Source organism: Capra hircus, chromosome 6 (assembly GCF_001704415.2).
Source record: "Capra hircus breed San Clemente chromosome 6, ASM170441v1, whole genome shotgun sequence".
In the NCBI taxonomy this organism is placed as follows: domain Eukaryota; kingdom Metazoa; phylum Chordata; class Mammalia; order Artiodactyla; family Bovidae; genus Capra; species Capra hircus.
In genome coordinates, this window is record NC_030813.1 from 13,671,277 (window position 1) to 13,687,372 (window position 16,096).

Genomic DNA, 16,096 nt, shown 5'->3' on the forward strand with positions numbered 1-16,096 from the left:
AAATATGTAATTACATTAAGAATCACAAACCAGACAAACAGCCCTTGATTGCTCAATACCTAGCTTTGCTTATTTTGAGCTTAATACTTTACAACAGACCTTAGGCTGTAGTTTGCCCTCCTCAGTTCCGTAGCCGTTTCTTATTTCCTGATCATCTGGATAGTCTTTAATGGATTGGCAGCTTGGTGCTAGCCCAGAAAGATTTCCTCTGATCAAAATGTGATTAAACAGAGATACACTTTGGTCAGAAGACAACTATGGCCCATAGTTCCCACATGGAAAAGATTCAAATGCAATTTTGGATGGGCCTGTGGGGATTTGCCTTGATATGTTTCCTTTATGTTTGTAAGAGTAGAAACAGAAATGTGGCCTCTAGAGTGGCTAATCAGTGATGCGCTGATGATACATGTTCAACAACTGGCTCCCCACAAAAAAAGAGCCCTGATTTGCCATGTTTGCCAATTACAGTGTAAATACTCCCTTCATATTCAATGTCAGGCTACCAACTTGATGTCGCTGAAGGCAGAGAGGGATTAAATGTATACAGTTGGCTTTTGCAAGCCAGTGTAAGCTGGCTCCAGCACACTAGTGAACTAAGAATGATCTGACTGGTGGCCAGGAATGGAAAAATACCTTGCACATGACAGTTCAGCATATGAGACAACTGCATTCTACAAAACTTAGTTTTCCCTTTAGTGAAAATTGATTTATTCATCTACAGTCAGTTTACTTATAGGTCTTGACCTTTTCCTTTTGAATTGAGGTATGAGTAATATATACATACACAAATCTAATAATATAGCACTATAATTTCTATCTCTTTGTTCATAGTAATAGTAGTTTCTAAAATTGTCTTGTGTCTGAGATTGAAATGATTGAGAATGTTTTTGAATCAATTCCTTATACCATGAACCAAAGAAATGACCAGTTTCTTTTTATTTCAAGATATCAGTATAATTTGCATTCTAATATCTTTCATAAAAGAAAATATTTTATTTCCATCAAATGAGCAAAGTTTGTTTTTTCCCTATTAAAGCAAATGATTTGTTGGAATGCTCTTCTAATAATATATGCAGAAAGGATAGCATCAAAATATCTCATTTCTTTATAGAATTTAATATACATCCTATTAACAGCAGTGTACAGATGCACAGTATTTGACAATTAAAAATTACTTTAAAAAATATTTTCAATATTAGGCACTGGTGGAACCAGAGCTGCATACTATTCTTTCTTTTTTACATTCCAAAAGGAAATTAAAACTTCTAGTAATATTACAAAGGAATACACTTTAATATTGAATGCAGATATACAAAATCTCATGACTTCTATTAAAAACCTCACAACTCTACTGGACATGAATAATGACATCTTTTCAAATAACTTGCACTTATGCCAGGTTCTTTAAGGTTACCGTTAAAAATATTGCAAACCCAGTAAAAACACAATGATATAGTACAAAGTCTTTTTTCAAAGTCAAACTTTAAAAGATCTGTATTTACACAGAGGAATAATATTTTTTAGTGCCCTCTGATTGGTACTGTTGTTCAGGATAATCTAATTTTAGAAATCTAAATTGAACATTTTCTTCATTTTTCTGCTTCAGGATGGAAGACGCTGAGGACATATAGAATAAATTTTAGAAACAGGATTGGGTAAAAACTTTATAAAGTAGAATGGTAAACATTTTACACACTTTAGTTATTGCCCTGCCAAAGATAAAAATAACCTATTGCTCCATCTTCCTCTATTTAACTGAAATTTCTAGATAATTATCTCAACTACCTATCTTTTGTCTACATAGAAAGTTTTTTAGACCAAAGTATAAAGATTTTATATTTTTTTAAACAAAATCCAAAATATGAGTAAGCCATTTTTCATTTTCTAAATATGTTTAAAGAAATGCTATTTTTCAATATAAAACCCCAAAGTATTGAATTAATAACACATTAATAACATGCCTGGCCAATTACTGACTTGACTTTAGCATCAGAGGAATATGATACAACTGGCTGTTGAGTTCCAAATTTAAGCATTTGGTTTTATATTGTAACACTGTAATCTCTAATACAGATATTAAAGAAAATGAGCTTTTTCTTTTAAAAAAAGGAATAATAAAGAATTTCAGCCATAATACAAATCAACTTTGGGGGGAAAATCCATATCAAGATAGGAAATAGATTTTTAAAATCTTAGACTAATTGCTATAAAAGAATTATAAAAATGTAAATTTCTGAAAAAAATACACTGAAAATGTTTAGGAAAAAATACGAGGAAAATATTAATTTACTATGGGGTACAGTCAACTATGGACCTGGCTTATGAGACTTTAAAAATTCACAAAAATGAATTAGCACCAAAACTGTCTAAAACTCCAAATGATATACTGAAGTGATTCCAAGCCCAAGTATTACATTATAAAAAAAGTTATATTTAACTTGGGAAGTTTCCCCAGTTATAATAAATATATCTCTTTACAATCTTTAGAAAATGTGCTAGCTTTACTGATTTTCATCAAAATATTAAGGTAGTGTATAGAAGTTGTCGTTTACATTAGTTTTGGCTGAGCAGGGACAATGGAAATTCAAGTTATTTCCCGGAAGATATGGATTTATTTGGTTAGGGTAAGTGAGGAGCAATTCTCCAGTTAAAAATTTTCACTCCTTGTTCTACCCTTTTTCTTCTAAAATGTTTTATTAGAGCTTTTACAAGATCTATATATATTATCTTATTTGAATTTTGTATCCTATTTTCCCTGCTCACTTTTTGGTGTTATTTAAGTTTTGGCATGGGAATAGGAGTATTTAAAAGTGGGCACAGATCACAGTAGTTAAACAAGAGTTATGAATAAGCTACTATATATATTCAACTCTTGAAATCAAGTTGAATTTAATTTTAAACAACATCAACTTACAAATTTAATTGCAAAACAACACAATTTGAAACAAGGCAAACTTTTCAGCCTTTATGCAGTGAAATATATAACTTCACTAATTACATATCTGGCTACCAAATGTCAAACCAAATGCTCATTTGGCCATATCTTACTGCTGCACGTAAATAATGACAAGGCAAAGAATAGCGACTAGTCCAAAGGCTGGCAGGCCGAGGAACCACAGCATAACCCAAAAGAAAATGACTATTACTGGTTCTACAATTTGTTCTCCAAAATACATCCTTGTGAAGCCCATGTTGATGAGGCTTTTGTTCAGTTCACCAAAAAGTGTTCCCATCTTTTTGTAGTCATCTCCCACAGGCTCGCCAGTGTGGTTTTGTGAATCTTCAGTATCCTTTGAAAAACAAAAACAAGACAAAATATAAACATAAAATGAGAAACAAGTGAAGGTCTTTTAAGAGTTAAGAATCATTTCATAGTTCTTTATCTTCCAGAGTATGTACTGGGCATACTTGTGATAACCATTCGATAATACCTGGGAATGTTCCTTTTGATTGTCACCCAGAACAGCTGTGACTGTGATCACCTTTCAAGAATATGGAAAGCACTGATTTATTGGTTTATGTGGCTTTGACATTGACTGGACACTCAACTACTAGAACACTGATTTACAAGATGAAGGAAGTAGCTGATCATTTCCATTCATTTTCTAGCTCCCTGGAATTGCACAAAACAACTTATTAAGTGAAAAATCATGTTAGTATTGTTCTTATCAATGACTACGATTACAGAACAACCTTTTTATACCAATCTCCTGTTCTGAGGCAGGCTCTGGATTGCTCTGTCCTGCTAAGTAAGCTTCTTTTTGGTCCATTCCTTTGACACTAAGACTTCAAGGACCCAGCCTCATCTCTCTGGAGCAGAGCTTGCTGCTACTGTTGAGCAATTCTCAGCTATTATGGCTGTGATCTTTTGATTTTAGCTGGGAAGCTAAGAAGAATTCAGTGTAGGTCCTTGATGTCCTAAATGCTTATTAATCTCATCAGGAGAAACATATAGTTTCCACATAGGAATACTTTTGTATAATAAGTCTCAAAGTTTAGCTAGATATCAGTTCCCCAGAAAATGTCCATGTGTACCCAATTATACACACCAAAAATTATGTACTATTTCTATTACCTCTCAGTCTTATTACAATTAGGGTCTTTATACTACTATCTCTAGTAGATAGATATTAAGCTACTATCTCTCAGCTTCAACCCCTCTCTTTGAAATTCTACAAACATATCTGGTTCCCTGTTAGGCTCTGCCAGTGGAGGAACTAGAGAGACACTGCACAGCAGGAGGAGGAGGAAGGGACTTGCTCTTTCTTGTTTGCTTCTCATGGGTTTCTTGATCCTCTTGGTCTCACTCCAGTGACAGTTCACTCTGGCAGTAGTAGGTCCTTCTGGTAGCAGCCACTGATTTCAGTTTAGTGACTTCCCAGCACCTGCAGAAACTCAATGTGCCTTCTTCAGACAACCAGATCAAACCGTGGGTTCCTTTCCCTCAGATCTCTGGTCCCCAGGGTCTTGTGTTGCTCCTCCTTTGAGCTCAGAAACACCACTACCAGGTGGGCGGCGATTGGCTCTTCGAAGCCTGAGTCTCAGCTGCATGTGATGGGGCCTTCCCCAGTTTTCTCAGTTTTAGTAATTCTCTCTCCTTTGCTTCCTCAGGCCCAGGAGTGGTGGCTGCTTCCTGGTGTTACTACCTGTGGCACTCTAGCCTACTTTAGTGCAGTGGTTTTAAAACTTGATACGTTAGACTCCCTTGGAGGGCTTTGAAAGCCCACTGCCAGGGTTTCTGATTCAGTAAGCCACAACTGGGGCTTGGAGTCTGAGAATTTGCTCTTCTAACAAGTTTCCAGGTAATGCAATGATGCTGGTATTTTTTTTACCTCTTTTGACTATCACTGCCTTCCTGTTTTTGCCTTTCCTGTTCTTCAATGCCTGCTTAACAATTCTTTGTATTAACTTATCTTTGTTAAAATAATTGGTATAGTGTCTCTCTTTCCACTAGCCCCTAATTTGGTCACAAAAGAAAAACTATGTCACAGTGACACAGTTGTAATTATAATTTATTAAACCTAATCTCTTTTAGGTGTGATGATTCAAATTAGTAATTATTTACTGAACATATACTTGCTCATAGTAGGTGCAAGATAGAAAATTACTCGTGTTTAAAAAGAAGACTTTGGGTATAGCCTTTCATATAATAAGTAAGTATTAAAAGCTACTAAGTAGCCTGTCTAGGCCAGAAAATAGTTAATTAACTTAACCTGAGACACACTTCGAACACAAGAATCGGTCTTAGATTCCTTTAGTAGAAACCAAAACTTAATCATTTCAGTAATCAATAACTAAAAGTATTTTTTCATTTAAAAATGCATTATTTTTTATTCTACGTAATAGTTTACATACATAAGGAAAAAATGAAAAAAATCTAACTTTTATGTGCAATAGTCAGACAAAATGATTTTCAGTGTTTCACTGAAGTGTTTCACTTTAAGGCAGTGTTTTCCCATATAATAGTAATTTATGTTGAGTACAGAGTATCATTGATGTAATGAAAAAATGAGACTCAATGGGGCATCATTGTTAAATGTATATAAGTTTAAGCCAGAATTATTTTTGAGTTAATTTATACATATAATAAATTACTTTTGGATTTTAATTTCTACCAAAAAAAGAATGAGAAAAACAAAATGTTGTTGAGATATTTGGAGAGTTCGAATCTAGGCTCCCAACACTTAAACTGAATGACCTTGATCAAACTACTTCAGTTTCCTGAGCTTCAGTTTTCTAATCCATAAAATGGGATTTATATGAATCCTTTTTGATATTGATAGTATACTTGTGAATTATAATTTGTTAACCTTTCCTTATTTTCTGTATTTTAACTTCAAAGTTATATTTTCCTTCACTGATATGCTGTGATCAATTTTATGTTTCTTAGCTTCTCATACTTTTAATGTGTCCCATGATAATACACTATATTAAAAAAGAAAAACAAAGATCTTGGTCTTACTTGCGATTAAGGCTTTCTTTTCTTTAGGACAGAACTCAGAGTTCTTGACTTAGTTTGCCGTTCTTCTGGTCCCCCAACTTCCTCTTCTACTCCAGTGTCTATCACTGCTGGTATCATTTTGGCTCTTTATTTCTTTTTTTATTTAGCTTTTTTCTTTTTTACCACCTCTAATTTCTTTTAATCTAAGCACTTATTGTACTTTGGGGTTTTCTGTTGTTACTGAAGCTTTTTAAAACTTTTTCAGTATATTTGTGGTTTTAGTACCAAGTGAGTACCCTAATCTAAAACGATTCTTTCTGAAGATTCACTTTAAATTCTTCTACAAACTGTTTGTGGGTTTTTCAGGGGAAGAAGTAGGTGTTGCAATACTCAGTTAACTCCTCAAGGCCAGGGGGAGAGGCAGCAGTCTGAGATCCGGGGAGCAGCTAGGGGGACGGGGACTAGAGATGGGAGGCCAGAAAGACTGGCCTGGGGGTGCTGTGGCTGCGGCAGCCTGCTGCTTCTTATTCTTTTTTTTAATATGAAAAATTTCAAACACAAAATTAGAGAAAATAGTACTGCTGCTGCTGCTGCCGCTAAGTCGCTTCAGTCGTGTCCGACTCTGTGCGACCCCACAGACGGCAGCCCACCAGGCTGCCCCATCCCTGGGATTCTCCAGGCAAGAACACGGGAGTGGGTTGCCATTTCCTTCTCCAATGCAGGAAAGCGAAAAGAGAAAGTGAAGTCGCTCAGTCGTGTCTGACTCTTAGTGACCCCATGGACGACAGCCTACCAGGCTCCTCTGTCCATGGGATTTTCCAGGCAAGAGTACTGAAGCGGGGTGCCACTGCCTTCTCCGAGAGAAAATAGTACAATGAATCCCTAAGTACCTATCAACCAGATAAAATAATTACTAAAAATCTGCCACCTTACTGAAGCATTTCTTAATCTGGGCAATCTGAAGGAGAAGAAAAAACTAAAGTCACTAGAAAAATGCCTAAAAGTGGCATATCTTCACAAAATAAAGTTCTGTGGAAACATAAGTGATATTCAGCAAAGAACTGGATAAAGGTTCAAATAACCCTAGAGGAAAGACACTGAAAGACATGGAAAAGCAAACAGGCAGCACTCTTAAATCACTGACATTATAGCCAATCTCACTACAGTGTTTTCTGTATCAGTAAATGTCTGTTGAATACATGGGGAGAATTTATCTTGTGGCTGGCAAGCATTAGAGCAATATCTTGATAGACTTTCTATCTGCTCCACTTCTTGCCAAACAAAAAGATGTCCTTATTTTTTCCAAAGTATTATTTATAATTGTAATCTCAAAGCAATGATAGATTTTTATGGAATTATCAGTAAGTTTTGTTGTGGATATTATTAAGATCCACTTACTCTCTCCTTAATCCAGTCCAAACCTTAATCCAGTTCATATTCTTTATCTGAGGAAAACCCCATCTATAGCTTCAGAGATGACAAGTCTAAGAGTAATCCCCTGCCCTTTATGAGAAGCTGGCCTTGGAAAGGGCATGTGATCTACTTTGTAATGATGACTTTTGAGTGTCTTCTGGGGAAAATTCGTTCAAGCTCTTCTGATCCAACTTTGGAAAGTGATTCTTAACACTTTAGGAGAAATAGAAGAACTATTTCTCCACAGATAGACCTTAAGTAAAGAGAATTTATTATATTTGAATTAGCTTTCTATTGCTGCCATATGAAATTAGTACAAACTTAGTGATTTAAAATGGCACAAATGTATCACTTTTTTCTAACCTGTTTTGCAGGTGAGAAGTCAAAATTGGCAGGCTAGTTTCTTTCTGGAGGCTCAAGTAGAGAATCCATTTCTCTACTTTTTCTAGTTGCTAGAGGCTGTCCATCTTGCTTGGCTCCTAGTCCCCTTCCTCCACCTTTAAATCCAGCCACACTGTAACTCTCAGACCATCCCTCTGTAGTTAACTTTTCCCTCTGACCATAACAGGGGAAGGTTTTCTGTTTTTAAGGACCCATGTGATTAAGTTTAGTTCACTTTGATAATCCAGGTTCATTTTCCCATCTCAAAGTCCTTAAATTTGATCATATCTACAAAATCTTTTTTGCCATGTAAGATATCATATTCAAAGGTACTAAGGATTAAGATGTGGACATCTTTGAGGGGGAAGAAACCATTATTCTACCCACTTCAGTATTTAATTTTAAAATTATTTCTTCATATATCTACTTCCTGTCACTATCTGCGATAAGAAGGGTAAGGTCATTGAAGATAAGAACCATATAAGTTCGAAGAAGAGCACTTATTATACTGCATTGTGCCTGGCCCTTAGCAGGATCATAAGAAGTATTTGTTGAATGAACAACAGATATATTCTATAATAATGACATGTTAGGCAAAAAGCTCCTCAAAAATAAAAACAAAATTTACAAACAACATCAATTATTTTATTTCCCCATAAGTACATCTGTGAATTTGTTCAAATATGTATAAATAAATTTGAGAGAGATTGTAAGATATGGTAGCTGTTAGCTAAAATTTACATGCTTAGTTCAATTGCTAAACAACTGTATTTTAAGAGCAGGGGCTAATATGAACAGATGAGTTCTTAAGTCCCTGGCTTGCTCCGAGGTCTACAATTTTCAGAGTAATGCGGTGGTGGTATCACTAGTGGCGCAGCAGAACAGCGAGCGCTCAGTGCCTATGAGGCGCGCACTGTGCTCTACGCGCGTTTTCTTGTTTCGTCTTTCCAAGAGGCTGGGAGGGAGGCACTATTATTTTCCCCATTTGCAGATAAGGAAACTAAGTTTCAGAGGAGTTAAATGTTGGCCATTGACTTATATTAGTAATTGAAGGAGCTATGATATGAACTCCTACATTCTTACTCCAGAGACCACACCAGTAATCCCTATGTTATACTCTCTCCAGATATTATATTATTAATAGCTAACAGCTGTGTAATGTAAGCTTTCAGAGAAATTTTACATATTTGATCTCTGAAAAAAGAAAAACTATGTAAACATATTTTCATTTTTCACAGAAAGAGTACATTTAACACAGTGAAATGAACATCAATATCTTTCTGTGCTTTACATCTTTTTCCAGTTTATAGCATACTTGAAGGTGAATTTTATCAAGCATAAAATTGCTCAAATTTTAATTTGTCTTATATAACAATTTAAACAAGGAAAAGCTATTTGCAGCAGTTTAGTAAATCTTTTTATAGTCCATTCAGTATTGACTAGAATTCAGATTCAAATGTGAAAAAAAGAGACTCCAAGCAAGAATGAGGAGATATGCTTGGCAGAGTTGCAATAAGGCAAAAACCCAAACCAACCAAATACACACTCACACACACAAAACACTTCACACATAAAACATACCAATACGAAAATGTAGATGGCATTTCCCCCCGTTCTAAAATTAATCACTTTGTGTCTTTGCCAAATTTTATTCTTTGTATGTGAGGTCCCAATGGAAGAACATTTATCAAATGACAGTTTACTTCATGATCATATATTAGCACAGACCACGACATGCACATTGAATAGTGATGGTATTATTTTGTCCATAATTAATGACATAGTAGCATTATAATTGACTGAAAATCTCTTAAAAATATGCAGAATTAAAGATGAGAAATTAAAGGTGAGCCCTGAAATAATCATAGGATTTTTGAGAGCAAAGGATCTTTAAAGGTAATTAAAGTCTCTTACTTCAGAAACAAGAAATAAGAGGTTAAATCACACAGCTTTATTAACCAAAAACATAGACTTTGGAAACAAGCAGGACGGATTCAAATCTTTCTCTGTCATGTTTACGAGGCAAATTACTTAAGCACTGACTCTCAGTTTCCCCAGGTATAAAAGGAGCTTATCACTATCTACCTCATAAAGTGTGTTAATAAAATGAGGAAACAGATAAACTTTAGAATACATACAATCATCACTCAATGTATGGTAACTAATATTATTACTACATTTTTGGTAGAAATTATGTCTTGTGATTTTTTTTTTTTTACTTCTGTTTTCTTTCTACTGTAACATGCTGCCTAATACCTTAGTGATCATCTTTCTTGTGATAATTAAATTCAGCTGTTTTTTTCTTCATGTGTTATGACAACTTAATTATATAGAAGTTGAGGTGGGATGTTTTCTATGGCACATCCTTATCTATGGAACAATCTGTGCACATCTGTATGGCAGAATCTGCTTATTCACTTTAAGAAGAGTACAAGCTACATTCTGTAAACAGGTTTTCACGGACTGGGTAACAATTCAAGATTCACTTTCAACTGTTTTTTCCCGAGTGTAATATTGGAAGTCTGCTGGTTTTGCCTGTCTGGTTTTTATTCTACTTTCTTCTATTGATATCATCTTGATTTAACTTTGGGAAAACCCTCCCCCACCCACTCTTGGTTCCTGTATTCTGGTGGAATGTGTGTCCACTCCCAAGTTCCAGGCCTGGTCACTCAGAACATTTCATTTCCTTGAGCACATGATTAGTTACGGAATGAGCATATAACCCAAGGCAGGCCAATGAAAGTTCTACCTAAGACATTTGCTGCATCTACTGATAAACAGGCATTCCCCATTCCCCCCTCCCCAACTGGTAACGGTTAGCTGCTAAGGTGTAGAGCATCTTATTACAATGAGGAGGAAGCTTGCTATGAATGAAGTCAATATAAAATAAAGCCAAGAAATGACACAGTGGATATTGTTTGAATACTTGAATCCAGCTAGGGCATCTATCTCTGTTTTTTGTTTGTTTTGTTTTTTAAAAATAACATGAGCCAATAAATTCCTATTTTGCAAAATCTAGTAAAAGTTGAATTTCTGTCCCTTGGAACCGAAAGTTCTGACTACAGATGATGATGATGATGATGGTAAAAGTAGCAATAGCTACCATTATTAATAGTAATAGTGACAGCTACTACCAGGCTTCCCTGGTGGTCCAGTGGTTAAACTTCCACCCTTCCAACGCAGGGAGCATGAGTTCAATCCCTGGTTGGGGAACTAAGATTAGGCATGCCTCATGGCATTTCAAAGAAAAGAGAAGGAGCAATAGCTTCCATTAACTGAATGTTTACTATATGCTAGATACTGTGCTAAGTGCTTTATATTCATTGTGCTATTTAATCATTATTTATTATAATAAGTATTACTGGCTAATTTCAAAGCCCTGTGTTCTTAATCATAGTGCTCAAGAACTTCCTCGTTAATTTGGGTTTTATTGTTACTAGCAATAATTAACATGAAGAATATATTAGTAATATTAAAAAATAATAATTGGGTTAGGCAAGTAGAAAATTTTAGATAACTTCTTGAAAGTTTTTAAAAATTACACAAGAATAAACCAACAAAACACTGTAAAGCAATTTTCCTCCAGTTAAAGATAAATAAATAAAAATGGGTAAATGGTGATTGTATTCAGATAACACAAAAGAATAAAGAGTAAAGACTAAACCGCTGATTTTTTCTTGCTACTTTAGATTAACTTTCCTGAGCTGTCAAGCAGAGCCAGCCTCAATAACCCAAGTCCATGGAAATCATAACTGAGAAGGTAAACTGATAAATGCACAGTGGGCAAAAGGGGAATGATTTTCGGATGAAGTGAAGTGAAAGTTGCTCAGCTGTGTCTGACTCTGCGACCAGGTCAGAATGCTGGAGTGGGCAGCTATTCCCTTTTCCAGCGGATCTTCCCAGACCTGAACCCAGGTCTCCTGCATTGCAGGAGGATTCTTTACCGGCCAAGCCAGTAGGGAAACCCAGAAGGTTTCCCCTAACTGGGAATTGAATCCAGGCCATGGTAGTGAGAGTGCCAAATCCTAACCACTAGACCAATAGCACATAGGAACCTGTGAACTGAGGCTTATTAAGTGAATGAAGAAATGAACAAGTGAATGAACAACCCCTAAATCTTGCTGCAACCTCTTCTCCTTTCAACTGTTTTTTCAACTCTAGGGATTCCCTGCTATCCAGAAGTAGAATGTGCCTATGAAACCTTTGGTAAACTGAAGTGGTGTAAAACAAAGAAGCGTATCTTAGGGCACATCTTGGTATTAATAACAGATACACAAAACAAACTGAGAAACAGCACAGATGCCCACAGACACAATTCAGAGCGCTGGTGGCCTGATGCTGAGTGTACTTCCTGAGGAAGGAGCCTGGTGTGGTCACTCTAGCTACTTGGGATGTGTGCTGCCTCCCTAACAGTTCACTACAAAAAAAACCTGAATGCTGTTTTTGCTTTAAACTTTTTTTTTTCTTAGAAAAAATCCTCTTTGGATTTCTTTGCTCATCAAAAACAGGTACCAACTTTCACAACAGTGAAGTGGTGCAAAGCAAATTTTTGGAAACAGGGACTACCTGTATGTACTTCCACTGACTTCTTTTCAGCTTTACTGGGACTGTACTTCACTTTTCTCCTTCAGCTTGAGTTCAATGACCCAAATCTCTTTAAAATTTAAAACTCCACTGTCTCACGGGGAAACCCTAATCTTGGAATAAAAATTATTTTCCATGTCTGTACCTGAGTACCTGTGGTGCTGGAGAAAGTTATACCATAGGGTACCAACAGTTTATGACAACCCTAAACAGATTTTCAAGTACATTCCTTGAAATGAAATCATTTCTCTGCTGAACTTTTTTTTTTTTTGCTCTCTACACAGAGCTATTTCAGATCTCTTTTAAAAATCTTCAACTGCCTCCTACTCCTCTTTTTCTCCCTCTCCTCTAGCAAATTGCATGACCTCCTATTTCTCAGGAAAGAGAGAAGTCAGAATAATTTCCTTAACTTTGTGATACTAAATGTATCAGCTACCAAATTTTATGTCCATCTTTTCTTCTCTTTCATTACAAATAAAGAAATAAGGAAGTATTCCCTTCCATTACCCCTCTGTCTCATATATATTCAGTCTTTCCCTCTGTTGGCTCCTTCTCATCAGTATTTAGACATGCTTAGATTTTCCTCCATTAATGCCACTAGCTCTGCCTGGCCTTTTTTCTTCATAACCAAACTGAAACAATTCACTCTGCTTGTTTCCATTTTTTCATCTTTGTCAGGAACTGTGAAGGGGCTCGTGTTTTACCCCAGCAGTTCCCAGCCTTTTTGGCACCAGGGACTGGTTTCACAAAGACAGTTTTTCCATGGACCAGGGCTGGGGTGGGGGAAGGGATGGTCCAGGATGATTCACGCACACTGTATTACTGTGCGCTGTATTTCTAGTTTGTGGCGATCTCAGGATATTCTGCCTTGACTTTAGGGTTAGGGTTGAAGCTCCTATGGAATCTAATGCCACTGCTGATCTGATGGGGGCGGCGCTCAGGTGATAATGCAGGAGATGGAGAGCAGCTGTAAACACAGATGAAGCCTCACTCACTTGCCCTCCGCTCACCTCCTCTTTTGAGGCCTGGGACTGGGGACTCCTGTTTTATCCTACAAGTTAGGATCCCTGGCTTGGCATCAGGGATATTGGTACCAGACACAAGTCTCCTGGGTCAGAGATAAATGACTTCACTGCTCATGCCACAAGCAGCAGCCTGAGTTTCATGTTGACGTTGGTTCTCTTTAAGTCCCACAGGGGCGCACCCTTCGATAGCTCAGCTGGTAGAGCGGAGGACTGTAAGTCCCACAGGGTGACAGAGTGGCCAAGCGGATGCTGCATGCAGCGTGTCTGTCACAGCTGAGGGACTCTGAGCTTAGGGAACTCTCACCTTTTATAATGGGCTGTAAGCAAATCTGCCTGACGTTTGTCCCGGGGGAGACATCATCTTTATTACACTGGGTGGCAAACAATCTGTCCTCTACTCTGAAAGGAGACACTATTCTTATCTTCCAAGTCTGTTCATTTAGCAAACATCTTTGAAAAACAGTCCTTAACAAAAGTTCTCAACGCAAGAAACCCATGGAGAATTGCTCCTAACAATTTTCCAATCAGACTTCAACTTCTGTTGGCTTCTGTTCTTTTACACCACCAAAACAGCTCTTGTAAAGATTACCAATAAACTGCCATATCAATACATTAAGAGATCTGTTAGGCGGCATTCCCTCGCAGTCCAGTGGTTAGGACTGTGTGCTTTCACTGCCAGGGGCTCAGGTTCAGTCCCTGGTCAGGCAACTAGAATCCGACAAGTTGTGCAGCACGGCCAAAAAAAAAAAAAAAAAAAAAAAAAAAAAAACCCAGAAAAACAGAAAAAAGGTTTTCAGTTCTCATTTGATTCAACTTCTAAGCAGAATTACATCTACTTCTGCTTCACTATGCTAAAGCCTTTGACTGTGCATCAAAACAAACTGTGGAAAATTCTGAAAGAGATGGGAATACCAGACCACCTTACCTGTCTCCTGAGAAATTTGTATGCAGGTCAAGAAGCAACAGTTACAACTGGACATGGAACAATGGACTGGCTCAAAATTGGGAAAGGAGTTATGTCAAGGCTGTATATTGTCATCCTGCTTATTTAATTTATATACAAAGCACATTATGTGAAATGCTGGGCTGGATGAAGCATAAGCTGTAATCAAGATTGGTGGGAGAAATATCAATAACATCATATATACAGATGACACCACCCTTATGGCAGAAAGCAAAGAGGAACTAAAGAGCTTCTTGATGAAGGTAAAAGAGGAGAGTGAAAAAGCTGTCTCAAAACTCAATATTCACAAACCTAAGATCATGGCATCTGGTCCCATCACTTCATGGCAAATAGATGGGGAAAAAATGGAAACAGTGACAGACTATTTTCTTGGGCTCCAAAATCACTGCAGATGGTGACTGCAGCCATGAAATTAACATGCTTGCTTCTTGGAAGAAAAGCTATGACTAACCTAGACAGCATATTAAAAAGCAGAGATATTACTTTGTCAACAAAGGTCCATATAGTCAAAGCTATGGTTTTTCCAATAGCCATGTATGGATGTGAGAGGTGGACTATAAAGAAAGCTGAGTGCTGAAGAATTGATGCTTTTGAACTGTGGTGTTGGAGAAGACTCTTGAGAGTCCCTTGGACAGCAAGGAGATCAAGTCAGTCAATTCTAAGCGAAATCAATCTTGAATATTCATTGGAAGGACTGAGGCTAAAACTGAAATTCCAATACTCTGGCCACCTGATGCGAACAGCCAACTCATTAGAAAAGACCCTGATGCTGGGAAAGATTGAAGGCAGGAGGAGAAGGGGACAACGGAGAACAAGATGGTTGGATGGCATCACTGTCTCAACTGACTTGAATTTGAGCAAACTCCGGGAAACAATGCAGGACAAGAAAGCCTGGTATGCTGCAGTCCGCAGGGTTGCAAAGAGTCAGATACGACTGAGTGACTGAACAGCAACAACTTTTTCTTTTCTTTTCTTCTGTTTTTCTCTCTCTGGCCATGCTTTTCTCAGTCTGCTTTGTGAGTTCACCATCCTCAACCTAGCTATTAAATATCAATCCTCAACATCTGGTCTTAAGCTTTCATCTCTTTTCTCTCCGTATTTTCTTCCCAAATAAGCTCATTCAAATTTTACAGGTTCAATTACCACCAGTACTCAGTTACTTAAACATTATATCCAGCTCAGACCTTTCTTCTGCACTCTAAAACCATATATTCCACTGCCTTCTCAACATTTACACTTGGATATCTTGAATATGGGCTTCCCAGGTGGCGCTAGTGGTAAAGAACCCACCTGCCAATGTAGGAGACCTAAGAGATGCAGGTTTGATCCCTAGGTTGGGAAGATGCCCTGGAGGAGGGCATGGCAACCCACTCCAGTATTCTTGTCTAGAGAATCCCCATAGACAGAGGAGCCTGGCAGGCTACAGTCCACATGGTCGCAAAGACTCACTGAAACAACTTGTAGGACAGCAGCACTTATCTTGAATATACTTCAATATTCAACACATCCAAGGCCACACCTGATTTTCCTCCTCAAAACTGGTCTTCATTCAATGAACAGATCCTCAGGAATAAAATCTATCCTTAATTTCTACAAGTCAGAAACTCAAGAATGATCTGCAAAGCCTTCTTTTTCCTAATATCCTGTATCCAATTTATCAATGGGTTCTGTTGATTTTAAATCCTAAATATTTCAGGCATTTATAGTTTTCTAATCTTTCTTCTGTGTGGACTGGCACACAGCCTGCCTTCCTAACACCTTCCTTTCTGGTTCTTTCTATCCCTTCCT

General features: G+C 37.2%; 1 protein-coding gene across 1 annotated transcript in view; it reads right to left on the minus strand.

The window, feature by feature from the left end:
* C6H4orf32 (chromosome 6 C4orf32 homolog) overlaps positions 901-16,096 on the minus strand; it is a 43,623-nt gene continuing 28,427 nt past the window's right edge. The window contains exon 2 of the mRNA XM_018049224.1: positions 901-3,290. Coding sequence (XP_017904713.1) covers positions 3,045-3,290 — 246 coding nt within the window. The 3' untranslated portion in view covers positions 901-3,044. The remainder of the gene's footprint in view (positions 3,291-16,096) is intronic.